The sequence below is a fragment of the Microcaecilia unicolor genome, chromosome 7, assembly GCF_901765095.1.
Source record: "Microcaecilia unicolor chromosome 7, aMicUni1.1, whole genome shotgun sequence".
Classification (NCBI taxonomy): domain Eukaryota; kingdom Metazoa; phylum Chordata; class Amphibia; order Gymnophiona; family Siphonopidae; genus Microcaecilia; species Microcaecilia unicolor.
This window is the reverse complement of record NC_044037.1, coordinates 252,205,464-252,224,880: the sequence shown is the minus strand read 5'-3', so window position 1 is coordinate 252,224,880 and position 19,417 is coordinate 252,205,464. Positions and strand designations below refer to the sequence as shown.

Genomic DNA, 19,417 nt, shown 5'->3' with positions numbered 1-19,417 from the left:
CACATTGCACATGCAACCTTAACTGTTAATAATCTAATTGGCAACAATAATTGCCCAATAATGAGCAATTATTGGTGCTAATTAGAATTTATGTGTACAACTCTCTAAGCGTATTCTGTAAAAGTGGTGCGAATAAATTCTAATGTGCAGATCTCAAAGGGGGCGTGGCCATGTGAGGGCATGGAGGGTTGTGGGCATTCCCAGAAAGTATGGGGCCGATATTCAGAGTGATTTTAAGTGGGCTGGGAGAGGCTCTGGCCTGCTTAAATTGCCTGTCCCCGCATAACCACCAATATTCAGTGGCACTAAGCCAGGCAGTGCTGCTGAATATTGCCTCTGACCAATCCAAAAAAAGTGGGACCGATCAGGGGATGTGTTGGGGAGAAGCCGGGGCTATTGCCAGTGCTGGCGATATTCAACTGATGCCCACATAAGCTTAAGAGGGTGAATTTAGGACCTCTCAAGGCAGCTCATATACAGGTCATGGCAGTCATTTTGCAAAGGTGCCACAACGGGCAGAAGCGAGAAGGCTCTGCTCCTGCCCCTAACAATCACCACTGGACTACCAGGGATTAAGGTAGGTCCAGGGGGGCATGCATGAACATCCTCTCTAGAGTTCCTCCCCCTGTCAGTCTCATCCCCGAAGCAGTCAGCAGTACATTTTCAGCTGCCAACACCAGCACCAGTGTGTTCTTTCTAGCAAAAAAGGTTGCCAGTACTCAAATGCTAGGCCACCCGTCAGAAGTGAGGTGATCACTAAGGGACTCACCCCACACTAGCCAGGCCCCCTGCAATCAGTCATAGAATCTATGACAAGGGCAGAATTAGTGTGTAGAGCCTGAGCTCTTTCATTAAAACTTGTGTTCCATGGGTCAATTTTAGCAGACAATGGAAAAGGTGCCGGGTACTCAGTAACCCCAAGTACCCCCTCAAAAAAGCACTGACCAGCACGCTCCCCCCCCCACCCATCCCCTCCCCGATGCATGTGTGCATTGGGCATGCTGGTTGAACTGAGCATGCGCGGGAACCTGGAGTGGAGCAGTACTGGTGTCAGCGGCTGCAAAATAGGCTGCTAACAGCCGCAAGGATGAGACTGCTTGGGCTTCTTCAGCTGGAAGGGCCTGGGAATCCCCACCAGCTAAGGTATTTATTTTTAATGCTGCGGAGGTGGGGACGAGTGAGGGGGAGTAGCGGTAGAGAGGAAATGTGGGTCATGCCTACCCAGTTCACTCCCTGGCCCACCCAATATCTGAGATCTGGTTTACGCTACTGTTTAGTGCATTTTACGGTAAGCCTTTTTTCATGCGTTAAATGCTTGTTTAACGCCCTGTAGTAAAAGAGCCCCTAAGTTACCTGGCAAATGCAACTAGGTATGTAGTGTTTACATGTATATTTTATATGACAATACACTAGGCATTTGTGATAAAACGTTTTGTTCCATTATTACCTGTAGTTTCTCTGTTTTCATTTTATACTTACATAACTGGGTAGGTACTTGTGTTGTTTGTTGATAGCTAATGAGAACGAGTCAGATGGCAATTTATAACTGGTTGCTTTTATTGTATCCCAGGCATGCTTGTACAGGTTCTAAGAGGCAAAAAGATATTCTCTGTTATTTTCTGGAACATTTACGGTACGTTCTACACATCATGAAATGCAGAACATCTTCGGAAGTGCTTCGTTTTTTATGTCACTTCTGAGGGCGTGATTCATCAAGTTCATTCTCCATAGGCACAGAATGGGAGAAAAATCACAGGGGCCTATTTTCTAAGCCACACTAGGAGTTTAACATGATTTTTAAAGTTTTAGCAGACTTGAAGAGTTACCATGGCAGCACATTAACATTTAACACAGTATATGTTAATTGCCGTGTTAAACAGCTAATGTGGAAATTGGTATTACGGAGCATGGAGTGGACAAGGATTGCACCTTGCAGTTAACATGTGGGTGTTCCTAGCACATTGTTTGCTAACATACCTCCAGAGGTATCACTAATTGCATTCCACTTTGGCAGATAGGCTGTTAACACATGACAGGGATTTTTGTCCTGTATGAGCAACATGGCTGCCTTCCCCTAAATACTGGGAATACCTGCAAACAGTTACTGCAGAGTTTTTGCAGTCAACCTGTGGTAGCTGCAAGCCTTTAGTATGGGTAAGTAAATAGGTCCCTTAGCGGTCCTTTTATCAAGCCAAGCTAAAAAGTGGCCGACGCTGCTCCGGCCACTATTAGTACAGCAGTAAAATGGCCTTTTTTTTGGTTATTTTTGTAATGGCCATGCGCTAATTTCCCCATTAGCACGTGACCATTACCGCTGGGAACCCTTACCACCACCTATTTAGGAGGCGGTAAGGGCTCCTGTGTGGCTCCCACGCTAATCAGGTATCGTGCGATAATGTACCCGCACTACTTGATTAGCACAGACACACCTCCCGTACCAAAAAATAAAAATTATTTTTTGACGTGGGCTTAGCGCATGCTAAATCCAAAACTACTGTGGGACACCTCAGTGTGTCCCGTGGTAGTGCCCTAGTGCCTTTTTACCAAATAGTAGGCCTGCATTAGGCCTACTGCACCTTAGTAAAAGGACCCCTTAGCGAATAAGGCAGGACTGGCACAATTATTAGGCAGTCGCCTAGGGCAGCAGTTTCTTGGGGGCAGCAAAGAGCAGTTGTAGTCAAAGCAAAACAACTGGTTCTGACACATCAGCACATCTTTAACTTACATTTTTATAGGATATTTGTGTGATAATCATGATGTTAAGCTTAATTATCAAAATCCTGGTGGAGGGAAGGGGGGGACTGCATTCTAGGGGCCTGAAACTTAATTACAGGAGGAGTAAGGCTAGGGTTGGCCTAGGGCACCCACCACCCTTCCACCGGCTCTACAATCAGGCCCTAAGAGATCATATAATTGAAAATAGCATCTTGTATCAGCAAAAAGAAAGAGGCAACTATATCAACCTCTGAGATCCACATACGGAATTAGAAATATGCAAACTTACACTGCTGTAAAGGCCCTTCAGGCCATGAGTTCTGTTGTAGTCCACTGTTTCCAGAATAGTTGTATATTTATCCTTAATTTTATGATAATTTTCCTTGTATTTTACCTGCAATACACAAAAGTTTGTTATTTCTTCCATTTATTTGCCTGTTTCTCAGCATAAATAACAAAAAAATTACAACTCACTTCGCTGGCTTGAGTGCCGCTCTTAACAGCTGTCACATACACTGGTGTATCAGTCACCAACTTGTAGTTTGGCAAGTTTTCTTTGCCTGGTGCTGTATACTGAATCTGCAGACGAGAACAAGGACATCATGTGTGAGTTTGGGAAATCACCCTATCACTGTTATAGATTGATAAGAAAAAAATTCCACATTGAAGGTTTCGCGCTTATTCTTATATGTTTGGAAATTTCAGACATACGTGGGTATGTTAACCCAGAAACACCTTGCACACCAAACAGCAGGTGTAAATGTGTGTACATAGTTTTTCTAGGGTTATTTTCAAAGGGAAAGTATGCACTTATGCTTGTGTTGAAAATCTGACACTCTGCATAATGGAACACATGCTATTCACTAATATGAGCAGTTATAAAATTACCTCTTAGTTTCTAGTATCTATTAATTTACAATTTTTCTAATTCACTATGAGGGTCTTTTACTAAAGTATGTTAAGCCGTGAACGAGCAAATTTCAGCTTGTAAACCAGTATCGAAGAACCATGACGGTTTGCACACACTAGTTCACACATTAACAAGTGAAATGTCTTGGTCTATATCGATGTGTCCTAGCCTAATAGAGCACACAGCAGTATGTTTCAGACCAAATCAAGCTTCAACAGCAGTCAAATGGCAAGTTGTTTTGTCACATGCTAGCACTGGGATGGATGATGTCAAAAACCACGGGCAATCCCCCTCTTGTAAGGAGGGGGCCACTGCCAGAATAACAGAAGGTCGGCGGTGCCCACCTCAGATTTGAACGGAATGGGGAGGATGAAAGCATCAAGAAAGAGTCAATGGTAAGAAAGGGAAAGTGCTTTTATGGCAACCCATTCTCAAGAAAGTGATGGCAACGTCTCAGGCAGTGCAGGAACAGGCTTCTTGAGTAAAGCGGAAACGGAGCTGTGTGACTCAAAGGCTATACAGCTTGCCCAAATGCTCTAGCTAGAAGTTTGATTAATGTATTTAATTGCTTGACATTGTAAGCTGCATGCATGAATGTAGTTGCATGATATTGTAAATGTCTTTGCATATGTAAGTAGTAGAATGCAGTGGTCATATTAAATTCCACTCTTTTCTCGGATAAGCTGTCAAGTGTTGATATATGGAATGTTCTGTGTGGGATGAAAGTTGAGTGCCAAGGTGCCACCTGCCCTGTTTGTGTTACAGGGCAGGAACTAGGCAGGTCATGAGCAGAGAATGGGCATGGACTGTATAATGTGCTGAGTGCATGGTACTTAACATGCACCAATTTTTATTTCAATAGGAGGCACTACGTGAAGGGGTCAAGGGTCATGGATTTGATATACCGCCTTCCTGTGGGTACAACCAAAGCACTTTACATATATTATATGCAGGTACGTGCAGCCACACTAATTGTGACTAGGTTCTGTGCGTATTAATGCACACCCCTAACAATTATGATGCAGTCTTTGCACTTAACATGCACTGATTTCTGCTGTTAGGGCGCACTAAATAAAAATACTCAACATACTTTAGTTAAAGGCTCAACTATTTCTAGATCCATACAGTGAGATGCAAAGCAAGCATAAAAACCATACAAACCATATAAACAAAATTCAGGCAATATACATATAGCAATATCAATTGACACCAATACAAAACTAAACCTGCTGGTTTATGCTTATATGGAACAATTAAAGCATACACAATCAATAAATAGATGGGTCAATATTCAGCTGGCTGCCGCTGGCTAATTTAGATCCAGTTATTCAGTGCTGGGCTCTATCTGGGCATCGACACTGAATATCCATGTCTTCAGCAGCACCCAGAAATTATGTGGGTATGGCCATTATTCAGTGCCATACCTTCATCGCTAACTGCGCAAAGTTAGCACTGCCTTTTGTTAGTTCTAAATGTTTGGGGGTCCTTTTACTAAGCTATGGCTGGCATCAGAGTGTGTTTTTGATACGCGTTGAGGCCCCCCTTTTACCGCAGCGGGTAAAAGGCTGTTTTTTTTCTTTTAAAGAAATGGCCGTGCGGCAAGTGAATCACTTGCCGTGTGCCCATTTCAGGGGGGAGCACTTACCGCCACCTATTGGGATGTCGGTAAGAGCTCCCGCACCAACCCAGAGGTAACCAGCCAGAACTGATTACCACCGGGTAAACACTGGCGCTACAAAACTAACAATATTTTTGTAGCACCAGAAATGGCACGCACTGGGGGTGGGAACTACTGCCGGGCTGCTGTGGTAACCTGGCGGTACTTCTGGTTTAGCGTTGGGCTTACCGCCGCTTAGTAAAAGACCCCCCTTGGTTAGATATATGATCGCTGGCGGTGAATATTATTGGTGCCTGCAGACCATAACTCTCTACTCCTCTCTGACTCACCCTGGCACTAATGGTGAATACTGCAGCCATCATATCAGAATTTTCAGTGATACAGTGTGGTTGAGTGCTACTGAAAATCTGGGGATGGCCTGCTCACTTTGATTAACCAGGCAGAAACCTCTCTTGCAGTGGCGTCGTGAGGGCAGCTGACACCCGGGGCGGGTCGCCGCTGCCCCCCCCCCCCCCCGGGTGCAGCGCGACGCACCCTCCCCCCTCCGTAGCGCAACACCCCCGCCCGCCCGCGAGAACATACCTGGAAGGCGGTGAAGGGCGGGTGGGCAGGCCAATCCGCCGAGAGCACGCCACTGGGGGAGTGTTGGCGCCTCGCTGGTTCCCTGCTCGCTCTGCCCCGGAACAGGAAGTAACCTGTTCTGGGGCAGAGAGAGCAAGGAACCAGCGAGGCGCCGACACCCCCCAGCGGCGTGCACCCGGGGCAGACCGCCCCACCGCCCCCCCCTTCCTATGCCACTGCTCTCTTGCCCAGTTAAATTGTTCTGAATGTTGACCCCAATGTGTAACCAATAAACCACAAAACAAAATCACTTTATTAAAAGTTAATTCAGACAGCTTTCAGTAATCTTCTGAAAATGATTTCTTTTTCCCCATAGCTGGATCTGGTCAGCCCTTCCAGCAGATTGCTTGGAACCCTGAAACTTACACAGAGTTGCATTTATAGCAAAACAATTTATTTCACAAAAACAGAAAAACCAGTATCACATGTTGCTTACTTGACTCTGGAGATCATATGCTTTCTTAGCATGTAGTATTTGTGGTGTGTCCCAAACGTAACATCCAATTCCCCTCAGCCAGTTCAAGTCATCTTTATATAACACCTGTCAAGAAGAATATCTCTTAGCAAATAGTATTATAAATGTGGAGCGGGGGTGGGAAATAACCATACCATTACAACAGTTGCTTCACAATACCAACTTGTGAATACTTCTCATTTTCTCTTCGCTTGGTGTTTTAAGGTTCAGAACTTTGAGTAATTCAGACCTACTTTGTGAAGGTGTTTCAACACTATTGTGGAATGAGAAACCAAGAGGTCTAGGTGAGCTCAGAGACTACAGACTTCAAGTTCCTTCTGAGCCCATCCCAAAAAGTAGCAGGAAATATCATAAGCTAGAAAGCCATTTCCTGGCCTATGCACATGTCATAAAGCTAGACTTAGAAAAATCTGGCAGCCCTTTCCTATATAAAATGCTGCTAAACTTAGCGACGTGACAGGTTTCTTAGTAAACAGTGGGACTGACTTATCCAGGATTTCTCATGTAGGCAGAGCCTGGGAGAAAAACTTTGAGAAATGATGCTAAATACTTGCCACACGGTTTGACTAATTGAATATTCCCAACTGCCTGGTAGCAGGTAAAAAAAGTGATAGCAAAATTACAATGTGGCCAATTGAAATTCTTTCTGTAACCTGGTTGGGGAGAAATGCATCAAAGAACATGGCTGATATATCCTGTGAGAAATTTCTATAGAGTTTATTAATAATATAAGGAGGATTTTACTGTAATTCTCATCACTGCTATTGGTGAAAAGTACAATGTGTAAAGTTGCCATGATGGGATTAATGATGCTAAGGGGGTAATTCTGTAAAGTAAGTGTATAAATGATTAGTATAATGGCATATAATTAGGCGTACGCATGAGTAGAGCATGAAGAGGTACCACACTTATATGTGTAACCTATACCATACTATAAGTTGTGGTCTAGATTCTATATATGGATATGTTGCCTAAACAATTGACACCGAAAAAAGTGCTATTCTTAGGTGTGGTTTATAGAATAGCACTTACGCGCAGGAGTCTTGCGGAGTCACATGTAATTTTAGGTGCCACCATTTGCACCAACAAAAATGTGGTGCAAATGTCCTTGCCTAAATTTATGCATGCATTCTGGAGCCCTTTTACTAAGCCATGTACGCGTATCCTTTGCGCATCAATTTGGAGTTACCGCCCAGCTATCGTGTGGCCTGGGCAGTAATTTCATTTTTTACACATGTCCACTATGTGTGCCAGAAAATAATTTTTATTTTCTTGTGCACGGTGGAAACCGGGCGGTAATCGTCATTCTACGCGCGTAGATGATTACCACACGGTTACCGAATGAGACCTTACCGCTAAGTCAATGGGTGGTAGTAAGGTCTCAGACCCAGAATGGACGCTCACCAATTTTTATTTTGCCGCACATTCATTTTTGGCAAAAATTAAAAAAAGGCCTTTTTTACAGGCGCGCTGAAAAATGGATCTGATCGCGCCCAAAACATGTGCCTACACTAGTACAGCCCATTTTTCAGCACACCTTAGTAAAAGGACCCTATATACATGTAAGTGAAAACCATGCCCCTGATCCATCCCAAAACGCCCATGAGCCTCCCATTTCCGCATCCCCTTTTTGGGCCGTGTGTAAAATTTTGGTTCATATGATCACATTGAATGTTTCTGCATGTTGCAATTTGTACTTTTATGTAAGTGTGTCCCCTTTATAGCTTTAGAACGGTTAGATCTAGCTAAACAAACTCTGCCCCACCTCTATACAATCTTTAGTATTTGCCTGAATGTAACTCTTTTTACTGCGTTTTAGAGTTGTTAGTATGAAGGTGTCATTATTTAGCTTTAATTTTCTTTTAAATTGAAAGCAGGCTATTTTATATGACTGCATTATATAAGAGTGCATACATCACTTAGGATGTCATGGGCTTTTCTGGCTTGGATGACATCATTCTCCTCAGGTGAACACGTCCACTCATGAAGGTAGCGACGGTACTCAATATCACTCAGGATATATTGGCATTTCTTCACCAAGATGTTATGTAACATGTCGTTTGGAATATGAATCTTTGCCTTGTTGTCTTCATAGTTCTTTCTATATGGTAGCTGGAAAGCAAGGCAATAAAAATAATGTTGAAGTGTGTACTAACAATTGAACAAGAGCCTTTCCAGATAGGTACGGTATTTACAATGCCAGAGGGAAAAATCATTTTTGTTAGAATTGTTTCGACAAATGATGTTTCAATCACCACATTTTCACTGCTGAACAGAATATACAGTATAAACATAAGCATCCAGTCACTACATTGGCTCCTCAACCACTTTCACATGCAATTCAAGCCTCTATTGCTCACTTACAAATGCATTCACTCTGCATCTTCTTTGTTCCTGTCTTCATTTCTCTCTCTCCTTACACACTTCCTCATGAACTCACTCTTCTCTGTGTATCTGTCTTCATGTCCAACTCCCAACTCTTCTCTTTCCACCTTGTTGCAACATATACCCAGAACAGACTCCAGAGTCCTAAGAACATAAGAATAGCCATACTGGGACAGACCGATGGTCCATCTAGCCCAATATCCTGCTTCCAGTAGTGGCCAATCTAAGTCACAAGAACCTGGCAGAATCCCAAATAGTAGCAACATTCCATGTTATCAATCCCAGGGACAATAGTGGCTTTTCCCACTTCTATCTCAATAGCAGACTATAGACTTTTCTTCCAGGAACATGTCCAAACCTTTTTTAAACTCAGATATGCTAACTGCTGTTACTATATCCTCTGGTAATGAGCTCCAAAGCTTATCTATTAGTTGAATGAAAAAAACTATTTCCTCCTATTCATTTTAAAAGTATAACTAGGTAACTTCATTGAGTGTCCCCCAGTCTTAGTACTTTTTGAAAGACTAAACAATTGATTCACATGTACCCATTCTACACCACTCAGGATTTTGTATACCTCTATCATATTACCCCTCAGCCATCTCTTTTCCAAGCTGAAGAGCCCTAACCTCTTCAGCCTCTCCTTATATGGGAGCAGTTCCATCCCCTTTCTCATTTTGGTCGCTCTTTTTTGAATCTTTTCTAATTCCACTATATCCTTTTTGAGATATAGCAACCAGAATTGAATGCAATACTTAAGGTAGGTTGCATCATGGAGCGATACAGATACATAATAATCTTGGCCTTATTTTGCATCCCTTTCCTCCTCTTCATCCCAGGCCACCTTTGGATGTTTAGGAAGAGAAGAGATCCCTCGAGAAGGACCTGCTTTAACTAAAAGGCCTTTTAGATTGCAAGGATGAATTCTAGAGGAAATACCCCCCCCCCCCCCAGAGGAATCTACTCTGCGTATCTTCAGTACATGAGGCAACCGCTGAAGTCTGCAGGGTGAGCCGCAGTGGTTGCTCCGAATGTGGCACCTGAGACTCCAAGAAGGCAGCAGTTCCCACTGAAATGGGAACCACTGGCCTCTGACCCATCACCTCCACAGACACATTAACAGACAAGACCTCTCTGGAAATCCTCAAAAGCTCTGGCTCCCCTGAGGTCGAGGCCCCCACTGCCCCCAGAGTCACACAATACTTGCAGACTCTGGCAGTGATAAAGCTCCAATGCTGAGAAGCAGCACATTTGCGAAGCTTGTCAGAGCTCATTGCAGGAAGCCCAGCGAATGTGACAGCGAGCCCACACACAAAACTCCCCCGAGCTCTGCAGGAAGACAAGCCCAGAAGCATGACACAGAAGACCAAGTGTCAGCGCCAATGAGGCACACTTCAATTAAAACTACCTCTTTCCTTTTTTTTGTTAGTGCTGCGTGGCTGTCCCCTGCAGCACTCAAGGCCCCCTTCTCGTGAAAGGACCAAGGCACAGCAACAAGTCTAAGGCCTACCAGGCCCTGCCGGAACCTGAAGGAAGACTAGGGGAAAAAGAGGTGGGGAGAGACTTGGCCAATTGAGTGTAGCATTCCTGGGGCAGTAGAGAACCCCTGTGGACCTCAGCCCCTGCCAGTAATAAAGAAGCACCAACAGAGCACAGATGCAGAAGAGATAAGAAGCTAAGAAAGAACTATTAGTATTATATCTATTATTTTTTTTAAACAGAGGAGAAACACAGAAGAAATAAAAGTATCCTGACTGAGACTGAAAACTCAACACATCCACCACCTGCGGGAGACTGAGAATACTGATTCTAGGAGGGGTTGTGCAGGGTCCTTATTGGTTCACTCAAGAATCAGAGTTCTCAGTCTCCATCTGGTAGTAGGCATGGACAACCCATCAGTCCTCTCTGGGCTGGTCTGGAAGGATGCTAAGGAATATAGAGTGGTGAGAACTGGTAAACCTAAGTTGATTTTTCACTCTTTCAAAAAATACAAAGGCTAGGGGACACTCAAGGAAGTTATATGGTACTACTTTTAAAATGAACAGGAAGAATTTTTTTTCACTCAATGAATAGTTAAACTCTGGAACTCATTGCCAGAGGATGCGGTATCAGTGGTTAGTGTACCTGGGTTTAAAAACGTTTTTGACACATTCCTGGAGGAAAAGTCCATACGTTTGCTATTGAGATAGACATGGGGAAAGCCCCTGCTTGTCCTTGGGATAAGTAGCATGAATCTTGCTACTGTCTGGGATTCTGTCAGGTACATGTGACCTGAATTGATCACTGTTGGAAGCAGGATACTGGGCTAGATGGACCATTGGTCTGACCCTGTACAGCTATTCTGTTCTTGTGTTCTTTAACCATTTTATTTATTTCTCTCCTCAGCTGCAGTTCATTGTCTAATGGAGTTCTTATGGAACTTGATTTACACAAACCTTCCATTTCTGCCATAAGCAATATCCTATATTTTTTAATGATATTACCAAATATGAACGTTTGCTGCATGTTACATGCATGCACATGCCAAAATACTATACACCTAAGCTGTTTATTGAAAGCATATGTTCTCCTTACCATACTCCTCATTTTCTGGAATGATAATGAATGAACGACACCAGGGAAATCGGTGATGTGTGTGCCAGCAAGGTAGTGGCCTTTTTGCTTTTCATAGATTTCCTTATATTTGAGCTGCAAAGCAATAACAGAGAAGTCATGTTATAACTGGCACAGACAAAAACAATCCCTGAGGAAATAGTCCAGCAAAACTCAAAGGAGAGTGCGTACTTACCTCACTTGAAATCAGATCAGCATGCTTGGCACCAACAATAGGAATGTAGTCTTGATCCAGATGGTAACCGAAGGCTTTGTTTCCTTCCCATATACTTTTGTAAAGATTCTAGAAACAGAACATTTATAAAAATGTATTCAGATATATTTTCAGCAGATAAGCTATAGACCAGAACCTAACATGGGAAACTCAAGTGAATGGACTTGTAAAAAGATTCTTTGGCTTATGAATAACTTGAGACATGTAAGGAAATATTTTACACAGAATAAAATTAGGCCGATTGTACAAGCCTTATTTATGACCAAAATGGATTACTGTAATGTCATTTACTCTGGCTGCGCAAAGCACTTAAGAAATTTTCAAACCATGCAGAATAAGGCAATTCGATTTATCTGTTCTCTGAAAAAGTTTGATAGAGTATTGCCTTACTACATTCAATTCCACTGGTTGCCGGTGGAAGCACAAATAATTTTAAAATTATGTTTTGTTTTTAACATAATTCTGGGTACTGCTTCAGCTTACTTGTTTCACGTATTACAATACTAACTTCAAAATATGATACTCAAAATGATACGAAGGTTTGCAGTCTAAAACAGCTTTCTCTAATTTGTTTCTTATCAAGCAGCCAAAATTTGAAATGCTTTGTCATCTCCTCTGATCTGTCTCTCATTACTTATCTTTTGTAAATCATTTTAAACCACCTGATATATAAATATGCATCATACTGTAAGCTGCCTAGAGCCTTTTACTAAGCTGAGGTAAGAGCTAGTGAGCATGTGTATCACAGCTTAAAATGGCTTACTGCGGGACATGCTCAGGCGACCTGCTAATCGCACACAACAAATATTAAAAATTTTTGTTTGAAGGGGGCGGAGAATGGGCATTCCTGCGCTAATCAGTTGTGCAGCTACATCACTGCACACTTACTGGTTAGCACCAGGTATTATCACGTGAACCCTTACAGCTTACAAAATAGGTGTCGGTAAGTGCTCACGTGGTAATATTTTTTTTATGGCAACATGGCCATTAATTCAAAAAAATGGAAAATTGGCCATTTACTGCTGCAGTAAAAATGACCTTAGTGAATGGGTAAAACTGTGCAAGGGCATGCGAATACCTCTTTTTACCACGGCTTTGCAAAAGGACCTCTTAGATAGGCAACATAAATCAAAGCAAATCAATAAACAATGCGTAGGTAGCTTTTCCTTTGCGACATGACTTCTCATTGGTGAGAGCTGAGGGTCACCCCTGAGGTGGGTAAATAATCAATTTGTACTGTCTAAGGACAAAATGTACTGTAATACTCCTTCCTCCCAATTTGAAGGCACAAAAACTGTAAGGGTTCCCCTGCAGTTTGTGAGCTTACTGTAAAAGAACAGGTTTTGGAATAGTATAGTAGCATAAAACAAACAGGAAAAATTGGAGAACTAGCTGGCTTTAAGATAAAAAAAAACTCCCTTTGGTAGGCACTCCAATATTTTACAAGTATGTATAGTGGAAGAATAATGAAAAGTAATAGACAAATTGTCCATAGGCTACTAGGTGCAAGAACAGTTCAATGCAGGTAGGAAACACTTGATTCTGCTCCTTATGGCTCCAGGGGACAGTTTTATTCCTCCTTCCTCTTCCCTTAGCTCCTAGGCCAGGGAGCTAAAGCTCTAATGGCCCCATAGGTGGGGTTCCCTACCTACTGCTTTACTGCATTCTCCTTTACTACACTTCCTTTAAGAGAGGAAAGACACGGATCCTCCCATGTTCTTAGATTGTATAGTTCCCTCAAAAGGCTCATAGTTGAACACATTTGATCAGACTCTGACTGCATCTCCTACTGTTATACTTTCATTGTCACCTTTCTTCTGGAGCAGGAGCCCACAATGTTCTATCTGCAATTGCAATGGCAGATTATTTTTTGGCAGCCAGCTACAAGTAAAGATGGAGACACTCATCATTCTTTTCTGCATGCATTACGTCACCGGTTTTCTGGAGCACTTTACACATAGCAGAACAGAAGTGTTTGGCTTACGCACAGCCACTACTGGATTGTACTCTATTTAAACACGTCACCTGTAATTTTACCGTTACATGTTTACAGGTTTGATAACCCCTGAGGCAGTCACATATGCTGAAACACAGCTGTGTTGGGTCCTATATGTGTTGTTTCTGTGAATACAATAAAGGTCTTGAACTTTGAAAATCCTCCTTGTATTCGCCTCACTACTTTGTTGATGATACTCATCATTCTCCACATTGAGGGTAATTTTATTAATCATTTTCTATGTATAAAGTCCATGTTACAAGTGGAAAATTGCTCTATGAAATTGTGAAGGGGTATATGCACTTACAAGTATATATACGAACAGCAGCATACAGACTTTTATGTGACCTGCATGTAAAGCAGGTATAAACACTACTGCATACTTTACTGCTCGGCCCATGCTCCACCCAACTCTTCCTCTGAGCACGCTTCATCTTGCGCTTCACTGGCCTAATTTCATAGGATTCCATTTATATGCCTAAAACAGCATTTTCGGTGCAAACATGATCTGTAAGATTCTCTAGAGTAGACGAAAATGGCTGGAGATCTCTTATTAACAGTTCTTCAATCTGACTCAACACAGACTGTGCTTTGGTGAGAGGGCCTGTGTCAAGAGTCTGTGACTGTCACAGGGAAAAATATAGGTCTAGAATCAAACTAGATCTATACCAAATGTATCACAAACTTTTCTTGGTTGAACGATCAATGTTAAATATCAACAGCTGCGAAACCAGCTTGTTATAAACAATTGCATCTAGAGTAATACAGCTTGTGGTACTTATAAAATAAAGCTCAACTGTACTTACAAACTAGAATAAGAGATATGTAAGACTGAACCATTGAGACTACACCTGTGGAAGAATTTATTTAGGTTTTGTTTTTTTTTTAATTAAAAATGTCTTCATCGATGTTTAGCAGAACTTACATTACTCGAGAGCCGGGCCATCTCTTTGGAGTGGGTCAGTTGAGGAGTTTCTGCTGAGCCTATGAAATGGCCTCTCTCTCTGTTAAAAGTTTCTTTGTATTTCACCTGAAAAAAATTAAAGATGTTAGTATAGAATACTGAAGACAATTATATAAATATCACTAATAAAAACATTGCATAGACAAAAAGGACTAGTAAATACTTATACAACTGTTCAGCTATTTGTTTGCCTGAAAATGTGGGTTACCCTGAATTTGGGGTCACGACCTAGTCAGGCCCCTAGTCATCAGTCCGCACCTCCTGATAAGCCCACACCATAAATAGGCCTGTGTGGGCTCCATGGAAGGTGGGATATGACAACAGCGAGAGAAGAAGCAGCATGGATGAAAAGCCACCAGGGGTCACAGATTTTCTGTTGCCACAATAATGGGGTTAAGGCCCTAGAACATTTGATTGACTGAAATAGGGCAGCAAAGTGAATTCTAGACCAGGACTTAATAATTCCAACTCAGTTTACTCTCTGCAGATTGAAACATAACTTGCAAACAATTCTTCTCAGAATTAAGGGTGAGGGAGATTCCCAAAGGAAAAATCACTTTTTTTGTTGATGGATTGTGAATAAAAAGATTCGATCAATGAGAAAGAATAGTGGTAAACTATTTTACAGTATTACACTTCAGCCCTAAGAAAGCTCTATAATTCATGTATCATGACTATTAGTAAAAAGAAAGTAACTTTATGATATAATACATTATGCCAACTGTTAATGAATGAAGTACTTACATCACTCTGATTCACGGCATTAATTTTAGCCAGCACTATTGCTGGAGGATCAACTACATGTGTGTAGTTTTCATAATTATCCTTGGCATCTTGCTTATAGATTCTCTGTAATACAAAAGATAACATTAAAATTTGTTCAGGTTTTTTTTTGTCATTTCTTTTTTTTTTTGTCATTTCTTTTCCTAATTTCACTTACCTCATTCACTAGCTCCTGAGCCCTTTTAACTTTCTTGTGCTCCACAGAATCCAGAGGAATCCATCCACAGCCGCGAATCCATTCCAGATCGGACTTGTAGAGATTCTAAAGCATTCAAATAAGCCAGATAAAGCATTGGATAACAGAGCAAACTTAAAAGAAAGTGAAATCATTTTAGTTTTATTGTTGACACTGCGCAGGAGGTAATTCTATAAATTGGTATCTCCATTTAGGTGTGCTGATGCCATGCACTGGGCCCCAATTCTATAATGGCATCTGTGCATCAAGATGCCATAATAAAATACTAGCATAAGTCAGCATGGGCACTCCTCAGTTTAGACACAACCATTTTTGCCATATCAATGGCAGGTGTCAATGGGCATGCCTACTTGCGTCAAGTGATATGTGTAACTGATAGTATTCTGTAAGTTATGTGCGTCACTTGGTACATGCCCATGGCCCACCCATGCTCCCATGTATACACCCGCTGTACTTGCATGCTATAGCATTTAGGAAGTACCTTATACAATAGCATCTACTGCATATTTGCATATATCTACCAAGTATTGTCGTCCATGAAGTGAAAGTGGCATGTACGTCTAGGCGCCAATTTATAGAAATATCTCCTTTATGACACAGTCTATTGAATAAACATTTTACAAATCTAATTCAGCAAATGGTGCATACTTACATCACTCTGCAGGTCATAGGCTTTCCTAGCCTGGATGCAGTCATTCTGATCTGGATGGCAGGTCCATTCGTGCAGGTAATGGCGGTAATCAATATCACTGGCCAACAATTGACCTTCCTTCGCGGCATGAATTGCAACCATGTCCCCTGGTATTGTAATCTTGGCTTTATATTTCTGGTACAACTTCTGGTACTCTCGTTCATTCTGCATCACGCCCACATGCTTAAACCACATCAGCTTGGGGTCATCCTTCATTGTGGGGAGTCCAACGTAATGACCTCTCTGCTTTACATACTCAGTCTTATATTTCAACTGATGGGGAGAAAAATACAGATTTTGATGACAACAAGGAACGTGCCTCAGAAACATATTGGTGGCATATGTGTGCACTTTGTGGTCAATATTCAGCTGGCGGCTGTGAGCATTTTTTAACTGTCATTGGTGTTCTTCCCATATATTCAAAGCCAAGCCATGTCCAAGCGCAAGCATTGAATATCTGGGTCTATGCTGCCAGTTATCTCTTTGAGGTTCATTGTGATATTCAGCACTTCAGTGCATAAGTGACATTGCATAAAGATAGGACTGACTTATGTGGTCCGATTTCACCACTAAACTTAGGAGGTCAAGGGGCCCTTTTACTAAGCCGCCTAAGCATCTATGTGCGCCCAACATGCGCCAAAATGGAGTTACTGCCTGGCTAGCATGTGGCTCTTGCGGTAATTTCATTTTTGGTACATGTCCGATATGCACGTCCGAAAAATAATTTTTTCTGGACGTGTGTATTGGACATGCGCCAAGTGGCATTTGACATGTGTAGGTCATCACCATCCGGTTACCGTGTGAGTTTCTACCACTATGTCAATGGCTGACGGTAAGATCGCAGACCCAAAATGGACACAAGGCAATTTTGATTTTGCTGCAAGTCCATTTTCGGCAAATATTCTAAAAAGGCCTTTTTTTACAGGTGCACTGAAAAATGGATCAGCGCACACCCAAAACCTATGCCTACACTACCGCAAGCCATTTTCCAGTACACCTTAGTAAAAGGACCCCTTAGTGCTGAATATGGGTGGTTAACCACAAGTACCGACTGCACCCACGGACCACTGACAACATAGTTGTCCTTTGAGTTTAGCAGTCAGCGGTGATATTCAGCGACACTAACCGATTAAGAGCCACTGAATACCAGTGGATAGCTTCAGGAGCGTAGCCACGGGTGGGCCTGGATGGGCCCAGGCCCACCCACTTTCCCTCCAGGCCCGCCCGCCTGCCCATGTCGCTCACTCGCTCGCTGCCTTTTCTCCGGCCGCAACAGAAATTCTTGTTCTCCCCGCCGGCGCTGCCTCGGTCCCTGCATTCTTTTCTTCGATCGTCACCGGCAGCACTGCCATTCACACAGGCAGCTCCGCTCCCCTCTGCCGCGTCCATCCGGCCCTCTCTGATGCACTTCCTGTTTATGTAGGGCCAGATGGACGCAGCAGAGGGGAGCGGAGCTGCCTGTGTGAATGGCAGCGCTGCTGGCGACGATCGAAGAAAAGAATGCAGGGACCCCATCACCGAAGGTACTGGGTAGCATGGAAGTTTGCAATAGTATCTGACCCAAACTTTAGAAGATGATACTAAGGGGGTTAATCCAGCTATGTTGAGTGTAAATTTTGTTCCAGAACCAGATCATAACTGGGTATTGACACTTTCCTGTCATCGTCGAGTTGCCTTATTTATGGATTATAAGATTAGGATCTACTCTGGAGTAGCCAACACTTCTTGAAGCTGATACCACATGTTCAGCAATTTGGAGGACTTTTTTTGCTTTCTTGTAAATGTGTTGTTAAAATTAACTCGTGTACCTTTTTTTTTTTTATTCCGGATCATTTGAATTTATTTTTGAATGCTAAAACTGTTGGATCACCCGTTCTTCCAATGCGAATACATTCTGCATTTACTTAATAATTTTAAGATTAGCGTGAGCTTCCTTCTCTTTGTTTTTCTTTCTAATTTGATGTTACAGGTTTACTTTGAATTGTACCTGTTTCCTTTTCACAATGTATACTGATTTGTAGATGTTTCTTTTGGCTTATATGCCTTTTCTTAGTTATAATTTTGTGTGTTTACTATTTTTTTTATAAATGTCCATATATGTTAAAAATAATTATTCATTAACCTAGCAGCAACTCTTCAGAAACAAGGGATTTTTGCACAACCATACCTGGACAATATAATTTCAACATCCTTTTGTTGGTAATGGTTAAAGGTGAGAGACTGGATTGTGACATCTTGCAGGGTCATAGCTGGATCATCTGTTAGGAAAGTTACTTTACCAGCTGTTTCAAATCTGTGTCATATGGGGGCAAGGTTATCACTCAAAACAATATGGGCCGTATCTTGCTAAGGATGTAAAAAAGAATTGAAGCGGTGCAAAGAAAGCTACGAGAATAGTATGGGATTTACGTTACAAGACATATGAGGAGAGACTTGCTGACCTGAATATGTATACCCTGGAGGAAAGGAGAAACAGGGGTGATATGATACAGGCATTCAAATATTTGAAAGGTATTAGTCCGCAAACGAACCTTTTCCGGAGATGGGAAGGCGGTAGAATTAGAGGAAATGAAATGAGATTGAAGGGGGGCAGACTCAAGAAAAATGTCAGGAAGTATTTTTCATGGAGAGAGTGGTGGATGCTTGGAATGCCCTCCCGCGGGAGGTGGTGGAGATGAAAACGGTAACGGAATTCAAAAAAATGCGTGGGATAAACATAAAGGAATCCTGTTCGGAAGGAAGGGATCCTCAGAAGCTTAGCCGAGATTAGGTGGTGGAGTCGGTGGTGGGAGGTGGGGCTGGTGGTTGGGAGGCGGGGCTTGTGCTGGGCAGACTTCTATGGTCTGTGCCCTGAAAATGACAGGTACAAATCAAGGTAAGGTATACACAAAAAGTAGCACATATGAGTTTATCTTGTTGGGCAGACTAGATGGACCGTGCAGGTCTTTTTCTGCCGTCATCTACTATGTTACTATGTTAAAGAGGAAGTGAAAGATGTGCTAGTGTAGTTGAATGCCCTTTTGGCTTTTTTGAGTAATTTTGCATGTACTAAATGTTTCAGTGAAAGAGGAAATATTGTCAGGTAGCCTGAAGCCAGCATTAAAACAGATGAGAGCAAGCACTGCTGGCACTGCAAATTATTGCTCCATATCTAACTTGCCAACATTGGGAAAAGTGATGAAAGGTGTGTTTTTGCACTTGGTGGACTGTAGAAATGAGAACAACATTATTGACCC

The 19,417-nt window shown here is 42.3% G+C and overlaps 1 protein-coding gene across 1 annotated transcript in view; it reads right to left on the bottom strand.

Annotated features, from left to right (window-relative positions):
* Positions 1–19,417, bottom strand: part of NEB (nebulin) — a 424,680-nt gene that overhangs the window by 126,294 nt on the left and 278,969 nt on the right. Inside the window, 11 exon segments of the mRNA XM_030209286.1 lie at positions 1,480–1,587; positions 3,005–3,109; positions 3,190–3,294; positions 6,301–6,405; positions 8,254–8,451; positions 11,299–11,412; positions 11,513–11,620; positions 14,473–14,577; positions 15,256–15,360; positions 15,452–15,556; positions 16,143–16,454. Coding sequence (XP_030065146.1) covers positions 1,480–1,587; positions 3,005–3,109; positions 3,190–3,294; positions 6,301–6,405; positions 8,254–8,451; positions 11,299–11,412; positions 11,513–11,620; positions 14,473–14,577; positions 15,256–15,360; positions 15,452–15,556; positions 16,143–16,454 — 1,470 coding nt within the window.